The sequence below is a fragment of the Lolium perenne genome, chromosome 2 (assembly GCF_019359855.2).
Source record: "Lolium perenne isolate Kyuss_39 chromosome 2, Kyuss_2.0, whole genome shotgun sequence".
Classification (NCBI taxonomy): domain Eukaryota; kingdom Viridiplantae; phylum Streptophyta; class Magnoliopsida; order Poales; family Poaceae; genus Lolium; species Lolium perenne.
The window spans coordinates 165,436,185-165,451,447 of record NC_067245.2 but is presented as its reverse complement, the minus strand read 5'-3'; the positions used below and the strand labels follow the sequence as shown (position 1 = coordinate 165,451,447).

Below are 15,263 nucleotides of genomic sequence, written 5' to 3'. Positions count from 1 at the left end.
GCCAGCCTGCAGTACAGAGTGCATGCTGGCCCCTGTGTTCACGGCATGGGTGAACAGCGCGTGGCACCGCGGCTTGATCACACCACCGGCGAGCCAGGTGTCAAGCCAGAACAAGGTGTGGTGGGTATCGCCAATGCAGACAGCTGAGATATCCCGGTAGAACGGCATGAGCTCGACCAGGCGCTTCCTGTGCACGGCTGGCACGGAGGGACGCTTCATGGGGACAATGGGGCAAGCCGACATTCCCCACAACAACCTCGACCAGGGCAGGGTGCAGTCAGAGTGCTGGTGGTGTAGCAGCTTCACCTGCAGGGACCGGTTTTGCTTGAAGAGACAGCGAACGCCCAGGCGGCCTTCCTTCTTGAGACAGCACACCTGCTGCCAGGCCACCAGGCACTTGGCTCCAGAGGGATGATCCAGAGCGTTCCACAGAAAGTCGCAGGGCAGCCCTTCAAGGATGTGCAGCAGCGCGGGAGGGAGGAACGCGGGGTGTCCGTGGCGTAGTCCGCAAGGGCATCAAGCGCTGAGTTGATCAAAAGCGCGATCACCATGGAGAAGGCAGCCCGGGTCGCTTCACAGCTGACAGTGGCAGCCCCAGGTAGATCTGCAGGAAGCCCTCGACACGGCAGCCCAGAATCTCTTGGATGGCAAGGATATAGCAGGTGGCAACTGCACGATGGTGTTTTTATGGAAGTTAATCTCAAACCCCGTGGCCGCCGAAAACTGGAGTAGCATAGACTTAAGCCGACAAGCCAAATTTGGAGATGGAGAATAACAATGATCAATACGCATAGCAAATGTTAAACAACCCATAAATTTGGTCATCCTAAAGAGAGGTAGCTCGATCAATTTTCACACCAAATTGAGTAAGTTCATGAGTTTTAAATTGGTTTGTGTAACTAAATAGAGAAAGTACGATAGTGCGATAGTGCGATCACCTGGGAAGCGGCGGTCATGGGTGGTGCCGTCATGGCACGTCAGAGTTCGACATCGCAGTAGATCTTTTTCCACCACCAGACACCATGGGTAATATGTGGGAGTCAAGCCACCCACATCAAACCACCCCCTTCCTACCGGCTACCGCCTTCGTGTCAGTCATCATCGCAGTGCCACTCCCAGTTTTAATCATCAGAATTTGCAGATGGAGAAAACAACGATCAATTAGCGTAGCAAATGTTAAAAAACCCATAAACTTGGTCATCCTAAAGAGAGATAGCTCAACCAATTTGACATCAAAATAAGCAAGATTATAAGTTTTAGTTTGGTTTGTGTACTACTGAAGAAACAAAATGAGTAAGTTCATCAGTTTTAAATTTGTTTGTGTAAACTAAATAGAGAAAGTACGATAGTGCGATCACCTGGGAGGCTGCGGTCATAACTGGTGCCATCGTGGCACACCAGAGTTCGACATCACAGTAGATCTTTTTTCGCCTCCAGTACACCATGGCCACATAAAACCACCCCCTTCCTACCGGCTACCGCCTTTGTGTCAGTCGTCATCGCAGTGCCACTCCCAGTTTTAATCCTCACAATTTGCAGATGGAGAAACACAATGATCAATTAGCGTAGCAAATGTTAAAAACCCATAAACTTGGTCATCCTAAATAGAGATAGCTCGACCAATTTGACACCAAAATAAGTAAGATTATAAGTTTTAGTTTGGTTTGTGTACTACTGAAGAAACAAAATAAAGAAAGTACGATAGTGCAATCACCTTGGAGGCTGCAAGAGCTCCTGCAAGAGGTCCTTGCCACCACCCTGCATGTTGTTTATAACTTTTAATTCCTAATTCAATGAATAAAGTGTACCCCTTAGAAGGGATATACATATATAACTGACCTAAAAATATAACTTTTGTTGGACAACTTAATTACCATAATAATCAGCAAAACGAGGGATAGCATAAAATGATTTCCTGAACTAATCACCCAGGGAAATAAAAGTAACCTATATAAGATTGTTGTTGCCAACTGAATTTCCACGTATATTCTGCAAGTGTAAAACAAAAACTGACTATACATATTTTTCCTATATGGGGAAAACATGGTGATATTTATTCGGTTCATATTCCAAAAAATATATTTTAGGTCGTTGGGATCATGGATGGCGTATCAGTCACATATTTAGTATCAAATATAATACTGGATGCAAGGTACTGAACTGAAGATCAGTGAGGAAGCACAGATAAGGAGCAGGAGTAACATAGGTTAACGCACAAGAATAACAAAGAGTTTTACCTGTGTGTACCGATGGCTGAACAAAGAAGCTCAGGTGGGACGCTTCGCTCCCTGACAATGGCAGTTCCTCCTAATTACAGACGACCAAGAAATAAATATCTAGAAAGAACAAACTGGAGGAATAAGGATCTACAGGAAACTTGAACTGCGTCAAAAACAACAACAAAAAAATTCCAATAATAAAAATATGAAAAAAGAAATCACACCTAAAAACAAAAATTCAGCAACAGCAGCTACCAGCGCCCACCAAAACGCACCTGCCAAATAACAAGTCAATAGACCAAAATCCAGAATAAGAAAAAGAAAACTGAACACCCAAATCCACAATACCTGCACCCAGAAGTACAGCCAACGCCAACAGAAGCGCGCCAAGAACCTGCAAAAACTAACGAAATAACCTGATGAAATACATTGAAGCGTCTATATTACAGATAAATTCTGCTAACATGTGACAGGAGATACATAAGTAATAAATTGATGGATCTTTAGATGCATTGAATACTACAGACCTGCAAAAAGAAGAACATGGCGTACCAACATTACTGGAAACCTAAATAAAAGCATCTAGAAACATTAAATAGGAGTTTCCATAGGATCCTGAAACAAAACACCCTGAAAAACGAAAATTTTAAGTTCAAGAAACAAATATTTTGCAAAAAATATGTATACTATTCAATTTAAGGGCTATCTTTTATTTTTGGCAAGTTGAGCGTTTGCTTCATGTTTTATTACTTTATAAACTATGGAAGAGAGGAGGAGAGGGCAACATCACCAGTGTGGGTTTCATGGGAACCCTTTGACTTGGACGATCCATGGCCTGCAAATCCAGTACCAAACCATCTTACACTCAATTCCTGCATAAGAGTATCCTTTACCTCACAAAATTTGTCAGCCCAACCAGGTGGTTCGACGGCTTCAACTCCTAAACCAGGAGCACGGTCGCTGGACTTTAGGTTCACCGGATCAGTCCAGTCAGCTACATATGCAGAAACACGTCTTTTGAACTTTAACTTGAACTCTGTCCACGCTTGATACTTATAGTGATTGATGCGCGCCAGCTTGGTCCACATGTTAGTGAAACCAGCTTTGATTGAGAAGTGGTGTACAGAGTTCTGCAGGGAAGGTTCCACAGCATCAAGACGGACAAGGGACTTGTGCCGCTGCTGGGTTTTCAACCGACAAGTATAGCCCTGACAGACACCATCCTGCGGATGTGCTGTTTGACCCGAGGGACCAAAATCAAAGCAGGGGAGATAGATTTGGCCAATCTGTGGATCAACCGAGACAAGTGCTTCAAGCATGGACTTTGAGGGACTCTCTAAATTTTTCCAGTCCGGAGAAAAGATGAACTCGTCGACATCAACGAATGCCATCCACTGGCACGATGCTTGGTGCACTGCGGCGCAGTGGGAAAGACCGGCTTCCTGCGTTTTGGTCCAAGGCCAGGCCTGTTGTCGTCAGAAACCCACCGGCGGGCAGCGACGGGCAACACCGTAGAGCCGGGAACAACCTAGAGCTGCGGCTGGCTGAGGTCCCTCCGAGCGACGGCTCGCAAAGCCTTCTGGTCACACGTCCGATGCTGATGCAAGGGCGTGCCACCTGACCTATACCTGGTCAAGAAGGTGATGGAGATGCCTCGCTTAGTTTCCTGCATGGCATACACGTAAACATTAAATACGAGCCTCGATCGGCTCTCAGGTTATCCTGTGAATCGGCTCAGGGAGCCGATCCACCCATGATTCGTACGAGATGCACGAATATATGGTGGTCCTGCTTGATCAAGATAAAGCTAATGAGATCTACGACGATTTAGGGTTTTCACCGCATAATCGGATCATCCTACTCACGGTTGGGCCTCGCGGCCACGCACGGTGATCGTAAGCCGATCCTAAACAAGGCCTAAAAACCAACACAAGGTTGATCCCCGGAACATCCTGTTTAGGGCCAGCGAACGACACCCTACGTGCCGCTGGATCCTCCACCCCTTTGTAAGGCCTAACTATTGCAGATATTAAACTAATCCTTGTAGAACAAGGAGCAATCGTAACGGATCAGATCTACTAAATAACGATCAAGCGGGGTGCCGCCTCCACACCTAAGATAGGTGTGAGGGCGGCTAGACATGCAAGGGTTGCACTACGATAGCATGTTACGCGAAGAACTATGCTAACCCTAACACATCTATGATAACTACGCTGCTCGCCATCAACAAGGCTTCAGTACGAGCAACGCATGAACAACGTGGAGCTTGTGCTGCCTAGATCGCAAGATGCGATCTAGGCAGCATGTTGCTTACCGGTAGAAACCCTCGAGACGAAGGAGTTGGCGATGCGCCGAGATTGATTTGTTGGTTGAACGTTGGTTGTTGTTTATTCCATAAACCCTAGATACATATTTATAGTTCAGGGGACTTTCTAACTTAGACGTGCACCTAACCGTGCACGAGTAAAATTCCAACTAACCGACACGTATCCTAATATGTTACAGATACAAAGGCAGACTAGCCCAAACTTAGCATAACAGGCCGATTCACGTAATTCTTCCATGTATATTCTTCAATTTCATCTTGATCGCGGCCCACCTCTGGCTCGGTCAAATTCTGGTGATAACACATGCCCCCCTGGTTTTGGAATTGGTAATTCCAAAATCACTCTGCTTTTCCTTCGTCGGGTCATGTCGTGGCAGAACCGTTGCAGTATCCGTCATCATGATGCCTTGCCTTCTCAACTTCTCCGCGTGACCTGGCAGTTTTTTTCCTTTTAGGCACCACTTCCTCGGAAACTGCTGTGGCATTGAATTTCCACTATATCCCCTTTTATTTAACCGCTCCGCACAGTTTATTTCCGCATCTTCTTCGCATTAGCACTCCAAAAGCCCTCCTGTGCCACCATGTCTTCTTCCTCCTCTGCCTCATCGGATCTTTCCACCCAGTCCTCTTCCTCCCGCGAGCCGACGCCGGAACCGAATCCGGCGGAGGTCCACGCAGCCAACATCCGCCGCGCCATTGAGGCCGGGGAGGAGTCCAGCCATGACTTCTCCATCTGGTCAGAGGACGACAAGTCCCTGACCGACGGGGAGAGCGACCTCCGCCTCCTCGCCAGCGGGGAAACGGAGGAGGAGAGCGACGACGACCGCTTCTCCTGCGACTTCACCTCTCCCGAGGAGGTGGAGGAGGAAGAAGAGGAGGAGGAGGAGGACGACACCTCCTCCGACGAGCCGCCGGCCAAGCGGTTCTGCCCCTGGCCGGGGAACCTCAGCGACTTCGACAGCGACGACGGCGACGCTGATGAAGAAGACGAGGACAATGAGGGCCCGGTGGGCGGCCACTGGAGCGACGACGAGCCCGCCGGGAGCAGCGCCGACAGCGGCGACGACGGCGACGACGAGGGCAGCGACGGCCCGTAGATAGGACCTCTAGTATAGGACCAGTAGTAGTAGATGGGGCAATGTATCCCCTAGTACTTCCTTTTGAGAGCAATCAGCTCTCTATGTAAGAAATCTATCAATGAAGAACTTTCCCCAATTTGATCTTGCCGATTTCCTTTGAGTTTAATTTAGCCGATTTCTTCTTATACTGATCTTGCCGATTTGTGATTTGTCCCCTTTGCCAATGCGTAATGAGCCGATAGCAACGCATCGGTCCTTTAAAAATCACCCTTCCATCCTTCAACTGATGATTTTGAAATCTGGTGGATAATGTAGAATCTTCAGGGAAGCCTTTGAATTCTTCCAACCAAACCTAATGGTCTTCTTTAATACTCATCATCTGTGAAGAAGGTGGCGACGAAAGACCAGCCGATGGTACCCCAATAGGCTCTTAAACAGAGTATCCACCAGGCCTGCTGCCCCCCGAGCCTTACTCGAGGCGAGAATGTCAGAGAGGACGTACCAAAACCGATCACCTTTCCTCCTTAGAAAGCCGACAACCCCTTCTGTCAACACGGCTGAACTAGCACCAAAGATTGGAAATCCTCGACAAGAAGGTTCAGGAACCTGGATCGGCTCGAAGCAGCTGAAGAAATTTCCATTGTTTTACTCCTGCGAAGAAGCAGAAGGCACCACAGTTGGCCTGGATTTGGTGGAGATTCGGTAAACCTCGCATAATTCCACTAGAGTCGATGGCCCTTGCATCGGCTGTCCAAATTTTTTTTTTTTTTTACTGGCCGATTTTCTCCTATCGGCCCCAATATTTCGCTGCACACATGTCCTCCTGCACCTGTTCCCATGCTCATCGTGTTTAGGTGCCCCCCCGAGCCGAATCTGTCAGGGAATGGCAGATATCGGCTCTATAATTCGCACGTCGGCTCCTGATAGGATCAAGGACGAACACAAGCAGAATATGTGGTGAGGATAATTTTGGCCGATCGCTGGAATCGGCCTCCATATCTATTGAAGTGTTGACTGAAGGTTCTGTAATGCTCCTTCATAATTTTTGGGGCCGATCACAAGGATCAGCCTCGCCCCGTTTGCTCATTGCTTTGCCTCAGCTACATGGTCAGGCCAGTGGATAAAACCAGCTTAACCCTTCCCTTTGTCACGTCGATGCGCTCGCAGTCGTCCAAATTGATACCTGAGAGGGGTTCTTGGCCTGCTGCTTCCCATGCGTTCATGCCAGCCGTTGAAATTTCGGCTGAATCATCGGCCTGGACGACTTCTACCTCATCTCCATCCTTTGTATTATGCATTGGTGCATCGTGGAGGGAATGCGGCGATTGGCGTGGATCCAATCTCTTCCTAGCAACAGCATAAGTGCTCGTGCTATCGACGATGAAGAACGTTGTAGGGATAGTTTTCCTTCCTACGGTCGGATCCACGTTCAGAACACCTTGTGCGTCAGACGCTTGGCCGTTGAAATCGCTCAATGTCACGTTGGTCTTGATTAGATCTGAGCTAGAGCGTCCCAGCCGACGTAGCATAGAGTATGGCATGATGTTGACTGCCGCTCCGGTGTCCACCAGCATCTTATTTACAGGCCTCCCATCGATATAACCTCGCAAATACAAGGCCTTCAGATGTCTGTAGCTTCTTTCTCGTGGCTTCTCAAAGATAACCGGCCTCGGGCCGCGATCAAGTTGTGCAACAGGTGCCTCGTCTAATCCTGGAGCACTGAACTCCGAAGGGAGGATGAACACCATGTTTGTGCCAGCCGATGTTTCATCATCGGCTTTCCTTTGTTTGGGGCGCCACTCCATTTTCCGTGGACGACCCTCTTCGTCCAGGGTTCGCTGAACTTTCGCAGCCAGATCAGGTCGTGCCTTCCTTAACGTATGCAAGTATAACCTTTCGGCTTCCTCCAGGCCGCGCAATCGCTGAACCCTGCGCTTTTGTGAACGGCTGAGTCCATCGAGGCACCACCTTGGACGGTGGTACTGTCTTCTTCCTCTTCTTGTCCCTCGTCTTGAATCCTCGAGATCTGCCCAGCGAGGGACTCAGCACATTTGCTTTGTGGCGGGAGAGGCCCTAGGCGCTTGAACACAGACACGTTGGCTGCCTCCTTCTTTTTTGGTTGCATTACGGGCAATTGCCGATTGTGGGCAATCGGCTCATTCTGAATCCCAGCGATGTCTGAAGAAGGGGCAATCCCAGTGCCTGTCGTTGTCATCTTGCTCCCTTGATTTTTCCGTGGCACGGCGCTCGTGCTCCTCCTCATCGCGATCGTGCCGACGATGTCTTCTGGCTTCTCTAGCCAGACGATCTTTCTCATCATCATCGCTGGATCATCGGCGTTGGTCATCTTGACTCACATACTTGTTGAGGAGGTGATCGAGAGAGGGTCTTTGATATCTCATGTTCTTCACTTCTCCCTCGTGACGTAGCGCTTGCCATCATGACGGAGCCGATCGCATGGAGCGGCCTCTTACGTGTCCTTGCTATGAGAGCAGCTGCCCTCGTCTCCATCTTTGCCGAGTGGTTCCCAGGTCCTACCATGTTGATGCTGAATGAGGATCTGGCTGGCAACCTTCGGGGTAAGTGCACTCTACCATGTTAACGGCGGGGAAGGGCTGGGTGTCGACCTTCATGGCGTATTGGTTGAAAATTAGACGCCCTTTTTCTATCGCCGCTTGGATGTCTTGACGCCATACCACTGCGATCGTTGGTGGCATGGGAAAGCGAGTTATGCCATTTGCGGTATGGCTTTCCGTTCAGCTCTTGCACCGTGGGGAATTTGAGACCTTCGGGAATCGTCAACTGCTTCTCCTTGAGCAGGAGGTCGAAGATTTGCTCGATCTTGGTCACGTCAAAATCAAATCCCCTGGGCGGGCCTGGTGGCTTTACCCATTTGCGGGATACGGGGTTCCTCCCCGAGTCCATTCAGCCACTGCTACCTCTTGGTCTCCGCAGGAACTTCGTCTTCCTGCGCATCGACCGGGACTACGCACGCTTGAACTTGTCTTGGTACGAGTCCGGGTGGCGCTGTTCATATGCCGATAGTTTACGAACCATGTGCGCGATGAGGGATAATCTGCTTGGGAGGCCATGTCCTTGAGCTGTGTTGCAAGGCCTGCTACGCCAACTCGGCGCTTCTTTTTCGGTTATACGAACCGAATAACATCGGTTCCTAAGATTCCTGAAGCGCTGGATGTATTACATCACGGTTTCTCTGCGCTTCGACGTAGTTGTGCTAGATCGGCAATGCCGGACTCGGAAGCCTACGAATGGTACTGCATATGGAACTGCTCTTCCAATCGCTTCCAAGTCCGGATGGAGTGCGGTGGCAAAGAGGTGTACCATCCGAAAGCCGATCCCGTGAGGGGCTGTGAGAAGAGCCTCACGCGTAGTTGATCCGACACTGAAGCCGGTCCTAGTTGCGCCAAATATCGGCCCACGTGCTCGATGGAGCTGGAACCATCGATCCTTTGAATTTGGAGAAGTCGGGAGCCGATATTTAGGTGGTAGCGGGATCATCTCGTAGTCGTCGGGGTGCGTCTTGGAATAGCCGTTGGCGCGTCTTTTCGGCTCCAGGCCGAGCTGGTCTCTCGGTATGGTACTGATCTGATCGTGTCTTGGCTACAGGAGTTGAATTACGAAGATTCGCCGGGGTGGCGTACTTAGCCAGCCATGTTTGCTTTTCCAGCTGCGAGCCAAGCTGCAGGAGCTGAGCTACGGAGGTTCGTCGGGGTGGCGTACTTAGTTAGCCACGTCTGCTTTTCAAGCTACGTCGCCGACGTCCCTCCTGTTTTCCCGAAGTCCACGATGTCGTGGCCTGGTTTGTGAGTGCCCGGTTGCCACAATCGCACATACGTGCACGTGTACCCGTGAGGGATCTCCCGACGCGCCCCGGGCACGAACCGGTAGTCACTAGGGTCCCCACCGATCTGGGAGACGACGACTGCCGGGGTAGCCGGCACTTCGGTGCTGCCAACGCATATGGCAGCGGTGGACGGGACTGGAGTGGTAACTCTCCTTGATGCGTCCCGAGAGCTGGTCTGACGGCGAGTGCGGTGCCTCATGATCTCCTGGATCACGCGAAGAGCGACACGCTCCAACGTGTTGACCAGGTTCTCGGAGTGGCGGTGTAGCGAGTGAGCCACCAAGTAGTTGATCTCCTGCCGCGGGACACGGTGCGTTCTTCCGACGGGGCAGAGAGGTCTATCCCATCTAGTGCACCATTAGGCGAGAACCCCTTCCACGATGCCGTGTGAACGGGTTACGTGGAAAGAGCCGATGAGGTCGGCTTCGAGGATGACCTTGATCTCGTCATACTTCTTCTTGAGCTCGTCCGTCAGATCCTCGTACGTGACTGGCGTGCCGTCCGCCATCTCAGATGTAGATGGCGATGTGGTTGATGTAGAAGCTTGTCCCACCGGGCGTGCCAAAATGTGTTGTCGTCAGAAACCCACCGGCGGGCAGCGACGGGCAACACCGTAGAGCCGGGAACAACCTAGAGCTGCGGCTGGCTGAGGTCCCTCCGAGCGACAGCCCGCAAAGCCTTCTGGTCACACGTCCGATGCTGATGCAAGGGCGTGCCACCTGACCTATACCTGGTCCGGAAGGTGATGGAGATGCCTCGCTTAGTTTCTGCATGGCATACACGTAAACATTAAATACGAGCCTCGATCGGCTCTCGGGTTATCTGTGAATCGGCTCGGGGAGCCGATCCACCCATGATTCGTACGAGATGCACGAATATATGGTGGTCCTGCTTGATCAAGATAAAGCTAATGAGATCTACGACGATTTAGGGTTTTCACCGCATAATCGGATCATCCTACTCACGGTTGGGCCTCGCGGCCACGCACGGTGATCGTAAGCCGATCCTAAACAAGGCCTAAAAACCAACACAAGGTTGATCCCCGGAACATCCTGTTTAGGGCCAGCGAACGACACCCTACGTGCCGCTGGATCCTCCACCCCTTTGTAAGGCCTAACTATTGCAGATATTAAACTAATCCTTGTAGAACAAGGAGCAATCGTAACGGATCAGATCTACTAAATAACGATCAAGCGGGGTGCCGCCCCCACACCTAAGATAGGTGTGAGGGCGGCTAGACATGCAAGGGTTGCACTACGATAGCATGTTACGCGAAGAACTATGCTAACCCTAACACATCTATGATAACTACGCTGCTCGCCATCAACAAGGCTTCAGTACGAGCAACCCATGAACAACGTGGAGCTTGTGCTGCCTAGATCGCAAGATGCGATCTAGGCAGCATGTTGCTTACCGGTAGAAACCCTCGAGACGAAGGAGTTGGCGATGCGCCGAGATTGATTTGTTGGTTGAACGTTGGTTGTTGTTTATTCCATAAACCCTAGATACATATTTATAGTCCAGGGGACTTTCTAACTTAGACGTGCACCTAACCGTGCACGAGTAAAATTCCAACTAACCGACACGTATCCTAATATGTTACAGACACAAAGGCAGACTAGCCCAAACTCAGCATAACAGGCCGATTCACGTAATTCTTCCATGTATATTCTTCAATTTCATCTTGATCGCGGCCCACCTCTGGCTCGGTCAAATTCTGGTGATAACAAGGCCACGGTGGAAATGTTGACTCCTGTGGACCTCAAGTCGGCCACCTTACCCGCCAAATTATCCTCGCTTCCATTGTCGTACAAGAAAAACTGGTCGACGCCCAGAGTGTCATGGTACAGTACCCACTCGCGAAGGAACTTTGAGACATTCCGCACCATTGTGCAAGCACAGATCGTGCTTCTGGTGGGTGGCGCTACTGCTGCAAGGTCACTTTTTTGTGGACGGTATATCGCAAGGGAGGGGATGGGCTCCTCGCCGGTGAAAGACAGTGTGACCCGGAGCTGGGTGTTGCTGGAAGTAAGAAGAGCCGGTGGAGGGGGGCACCTTGCTACTTGTTGCGCCACAGTGATGGCTGGGAGGGAGACCGACACGCCATCATCATGGCCACGGTACACGCACTGGACGGGGGGATTGGCTGTGTTTGCCCACTGGCGGCGGATGACACCTTTCGCGAAGACGAGCACATCGCCTCCGTCGAGAACAGTAGAGTCGAAGACTAGCCGGTTACTCCAGTTGAGCATCGGGCGGACAGGGAAATCAGCAGGGGCGGCGGCGGGGGAGTCAGCGGAGGAGGAGGAAAGCAGCAGGGGCGCTTGGAGCGGCTGGATACTCTGCTCTGTTTCAGGCATGGCGCAGAGGTAGGCGTGGCGTCCGGGCCCTGGCAGCGTCCCGAGAGCACGCGCCGGGGACGAGGCACCGCCCTGGAAGGCACAGATCGCGTCGTCCACATGCTCGTCGGCGAGGATCAGGACCTCGGAGTCAGGGAGCAGGACGGCATCGGAATCAGGGAAGACCGCGGCATCCGATTCATCAGGGAGGAAGACGTCGTGCTGCGGCGGCGAGTGGGGGCGGAGCGGCAAGAGGCGACGCGGGAGGGCAAAATCGATGTCGGCTTCCGACGGCTGCGGAAACAGGAAGGTCGGCGGGCGAAGCAGCTCCTGAGGCAGCGGCCAGCTCTCGACGGCGAGGCCGCCGGGGAACAGGCCCGGCGAGAAGACGGGGGCTTTGGAGAGTACCGCCTGGCGCCCGGAGAAAAGCACAAGACCAGCGACGGTAGCAGCCCCGGCGGCGGTGAGGATGCGGCGCAGGCGGCTGGGGCGGGGGTGCTTCGGCATGGCGGGAAAGCTTTGCGGCAAGCGGCGGGAGTCGAAAATTGGGAGCAAAGATCGGAGGAAACGAAAGCTTGTTGGTCTCGCGAGCGAACGAAAGCTTGTTTGCAGATTGAGATTCAGACCGGAGTTTAGGGCTAGCTGTCGATATACGATACGATCCCCTAGAATAGAACCGACCCGGCGCGACCGAGTCCGACACGAACTCGTCGAGTCAGCTTGTTTTCCACGCAGCGCACTTGCGTTCGATCGCAATTTCCTTGCAGTCTGGCGTGGATCTGCCTTAAGTGGGCCACGAAGCCCAATTACCCAGCAGGGCATGGTCTATGTTTAACTTCTACTCTACTCAAAAAGGGTTTTGCCCCTATAAATCCTATACACCGACCAGGTCGGTGCCTACCAGGCACCGCACCCTAGTCGGGTACTAGGGTACTAGGCCTGGCCCACTTTTACCTTTTTTTTTTCTTTTTTCGTTTTCTATTTCTGTTTTTGTTTTTTTTCTTTTCTTTCTTTTTGTGTTTTTTTTTTGTTTCTTTTTCTTTTCTGTTTATTTTTATTTTTGTTCAAAATTGAAAAAGTTCAAAATTGAAAAGAGTTCAAATTTGAAAAACATTCAGATTTGAAAATTGTTCAAAACAAAAAATGTTCAAAGCTAAAAATTGTTCGTATCCGAAAAATGTTCATAATCAAAAAATGTTCAACTCTAAAATATGTTTATTTTCTAAAAAGATTCAAATTTTGGGAAAAATAAATTTTTTGAAAAAATGTTCAATCTAAAAAATGTTCAAATTTTGAAAAATGTTCAAATAAAATATTCAAATTTTGAAAAACAATATTCAAACATAAAAAAGGTTCAAATCCGAAAATTGTTCAAATTCCAAAAAATGTTCAAATTAAAAAAATGTTCATATCCAAAAATTGTTCAAATTCAGAAATTATTAATATAAAAAATAAATAAACTCGAATTTTTTTTCAATTTTTCGAAAATATACAAATTTTAAAATACTCATATTTTGGAAAGTTCATATTTTAAAAAAATTGGAAAAATTTCACATTAGCATTTTAGATTTATAAAAAGAAAAGAAATGAAACAACAGAAAAGGAGAAAAACAGAAAGAAAAAAAAAACAAAAAAAAACGTGACTGGGCCGGCCCAACAGGCTCCTTGGGGGTGCGGTACCTGGTCCGCACCGACCAGGATGGTGTATAGCACCTCCCTTTTGCCCCATCTTTTTTTTGAGCGCCAACAACATTACCATGTTTCACACGAACATATTCCAGCTTCATAGCTCTCCAAACTGATCGCACGCTCTCATCTCCCCCTTCTCTTTCTCTCTCCTCCTCCCCTTTCTTGAGAGCTCATGTGTCCTCCCCGACACCTCTATGGCAGCTTTGCCAGCCGAAGACGATGGGGGAGAGGGGGCCGACCTCCTCTATATAGCAACAGTAGTGCTAGGGTTAGGTCGAGTCTAGGTTTAGATCTTACCCACGTGGAGAATGGCATGATGCCCATGGGGATCGTGCTGTTGGGGAGTGCGAGCTGCTTTCGGTGGTTCATGGTGGCGGTGTGGCTGCTCGTGGTGCTCCGATGGAGGGAGCCGGAGGCGGCCAGTAGCATGGCTTCTACATCCCCTTTAATAAAGCTCATAAGGGGCTCTCGAGGTCTGAGTGGTGAGGTCATGAGGCTTCCTCTTTCAAGCCAACGAGGTGGTGGAGAAGAAGAGGAGCTTCGATGTGGTGTTGTTCTTTGCAGATCCACGGAGCGGGAAGGTTTGGAGACTACAACAATCTTCTGGAGCTCATCCTTGGTGGCTTCCCACTGGTCTCCCCGACACCTCTATGGCGGCTTTGCCGGCCAGAGACGCCGGGGGAGAGGGGGCGGCCTCCTCTTATAACAGCAATATGGCTAGAGTTAGGTCGAGTCTAGGTTTAGGTCTTACCCATGTGGAGAATGTCGTGAGTCCATGGGGATCTTGCTGATGTGGAGTGTGAGGTGCTTCCGGTGGTTCGTGGTCATGTGTGTAAAGTCCATGGACTATGTTGTAATTGCTCTTTTTATTCTACAGTCATGTGTGTAAAGTCCATGGACTATGTTGTAATTGCTCATTTTAGTCTACGGTCATGTGTGTAAAGTCCATGGACTATGTTGTAATTGCTATTTTCTTTAGCGTCCTCAATGTAATTTGTACCGTCACCGCTAAAGATTGATGCAATTTCTAGATCCTTTGGGTCCGTTCCTCTGTTAAAAAAAGACCTCTCCAAACCTATTTTTCCTTTGTTTGCATTTTAAAAATCTTACTCATCCCCTAAATCGCCGCAACCTTTAAAAACCCAGCGGTTTAAAGGTTTCTAGGCCACCGCATTTTCTATTCGAATGACCCAAAAAAAGTTGTGGTGTTGTTCTTGCAACTGCGGAGCGAGAAGGTTTGGAGATTGAAACTACAACAGTCTTCTGGAGCTCATCCTTGGTGGCTTCCCGCTGGCCTAGGGCTAGCGTGCCACCGAATCTCATGGCTAAAGAGCGGCTGCTCCGAGCGCTGATACCGGTAATTGCTCGGTGCCATCTCACATACAATCTCCAGGCCGATGTGCCATTACGGAGGCCCTTCACTAGCTTCGATGCAGGATTCCCCCTCAGGTTGGCTTTTCTTGTTTTTACTAGATGGTCCATGCACATCTTGGCGCCGACCTCGATACTTCAATTGGATTCTGTGACATGGCTTCCTTTGTCGTCATGTACGTGGGCTTGTTTTTGTATCAGCCCGGTGTATGAAGTTTATCATCTTTTCCTTATGTTTATCTCCAATACTTCGAAGTTTCATTGTCATTTCATTTGCTTCCTCTCTAGCTCATTAGATTCTAGGATCATGCTAAGGATTAACCACTAAAGAGAGATTCACGTGTATATTTATAGCAGAGAAAAGTTGTGTCACTT

General features: G+C 49.7%; 1 protein-coding gene across 1 annotated transcript; it reads right to left on the bottom strand.

The window, feature by feature from the left end:
* Positions 1 to 2,977: 2,977 nt before the first annotated feature.
* Positions 2,978 to 12,335, bottom strand: LOC127328896 (glycosyltransferase family 92 protein At1g27200-like). The gene is made up of 2 exons (XM_071825509.1): positions 11,223 to 12,335; positions 2,978 to 3,685 (listed from the first exon to the last, which is right to left on the bottom strand). Exons 1-2 carry the CDS (start codon positions 12,333 to 12,335, stop codon positions 2,978 to 2,980), a joined length of 1,821 nt encoding a protein of 606 aa, XP_071681610.1.
* Between the last annotated feature and the right edge of the window lie 2,928 nt (positions 12,336 to 15,263).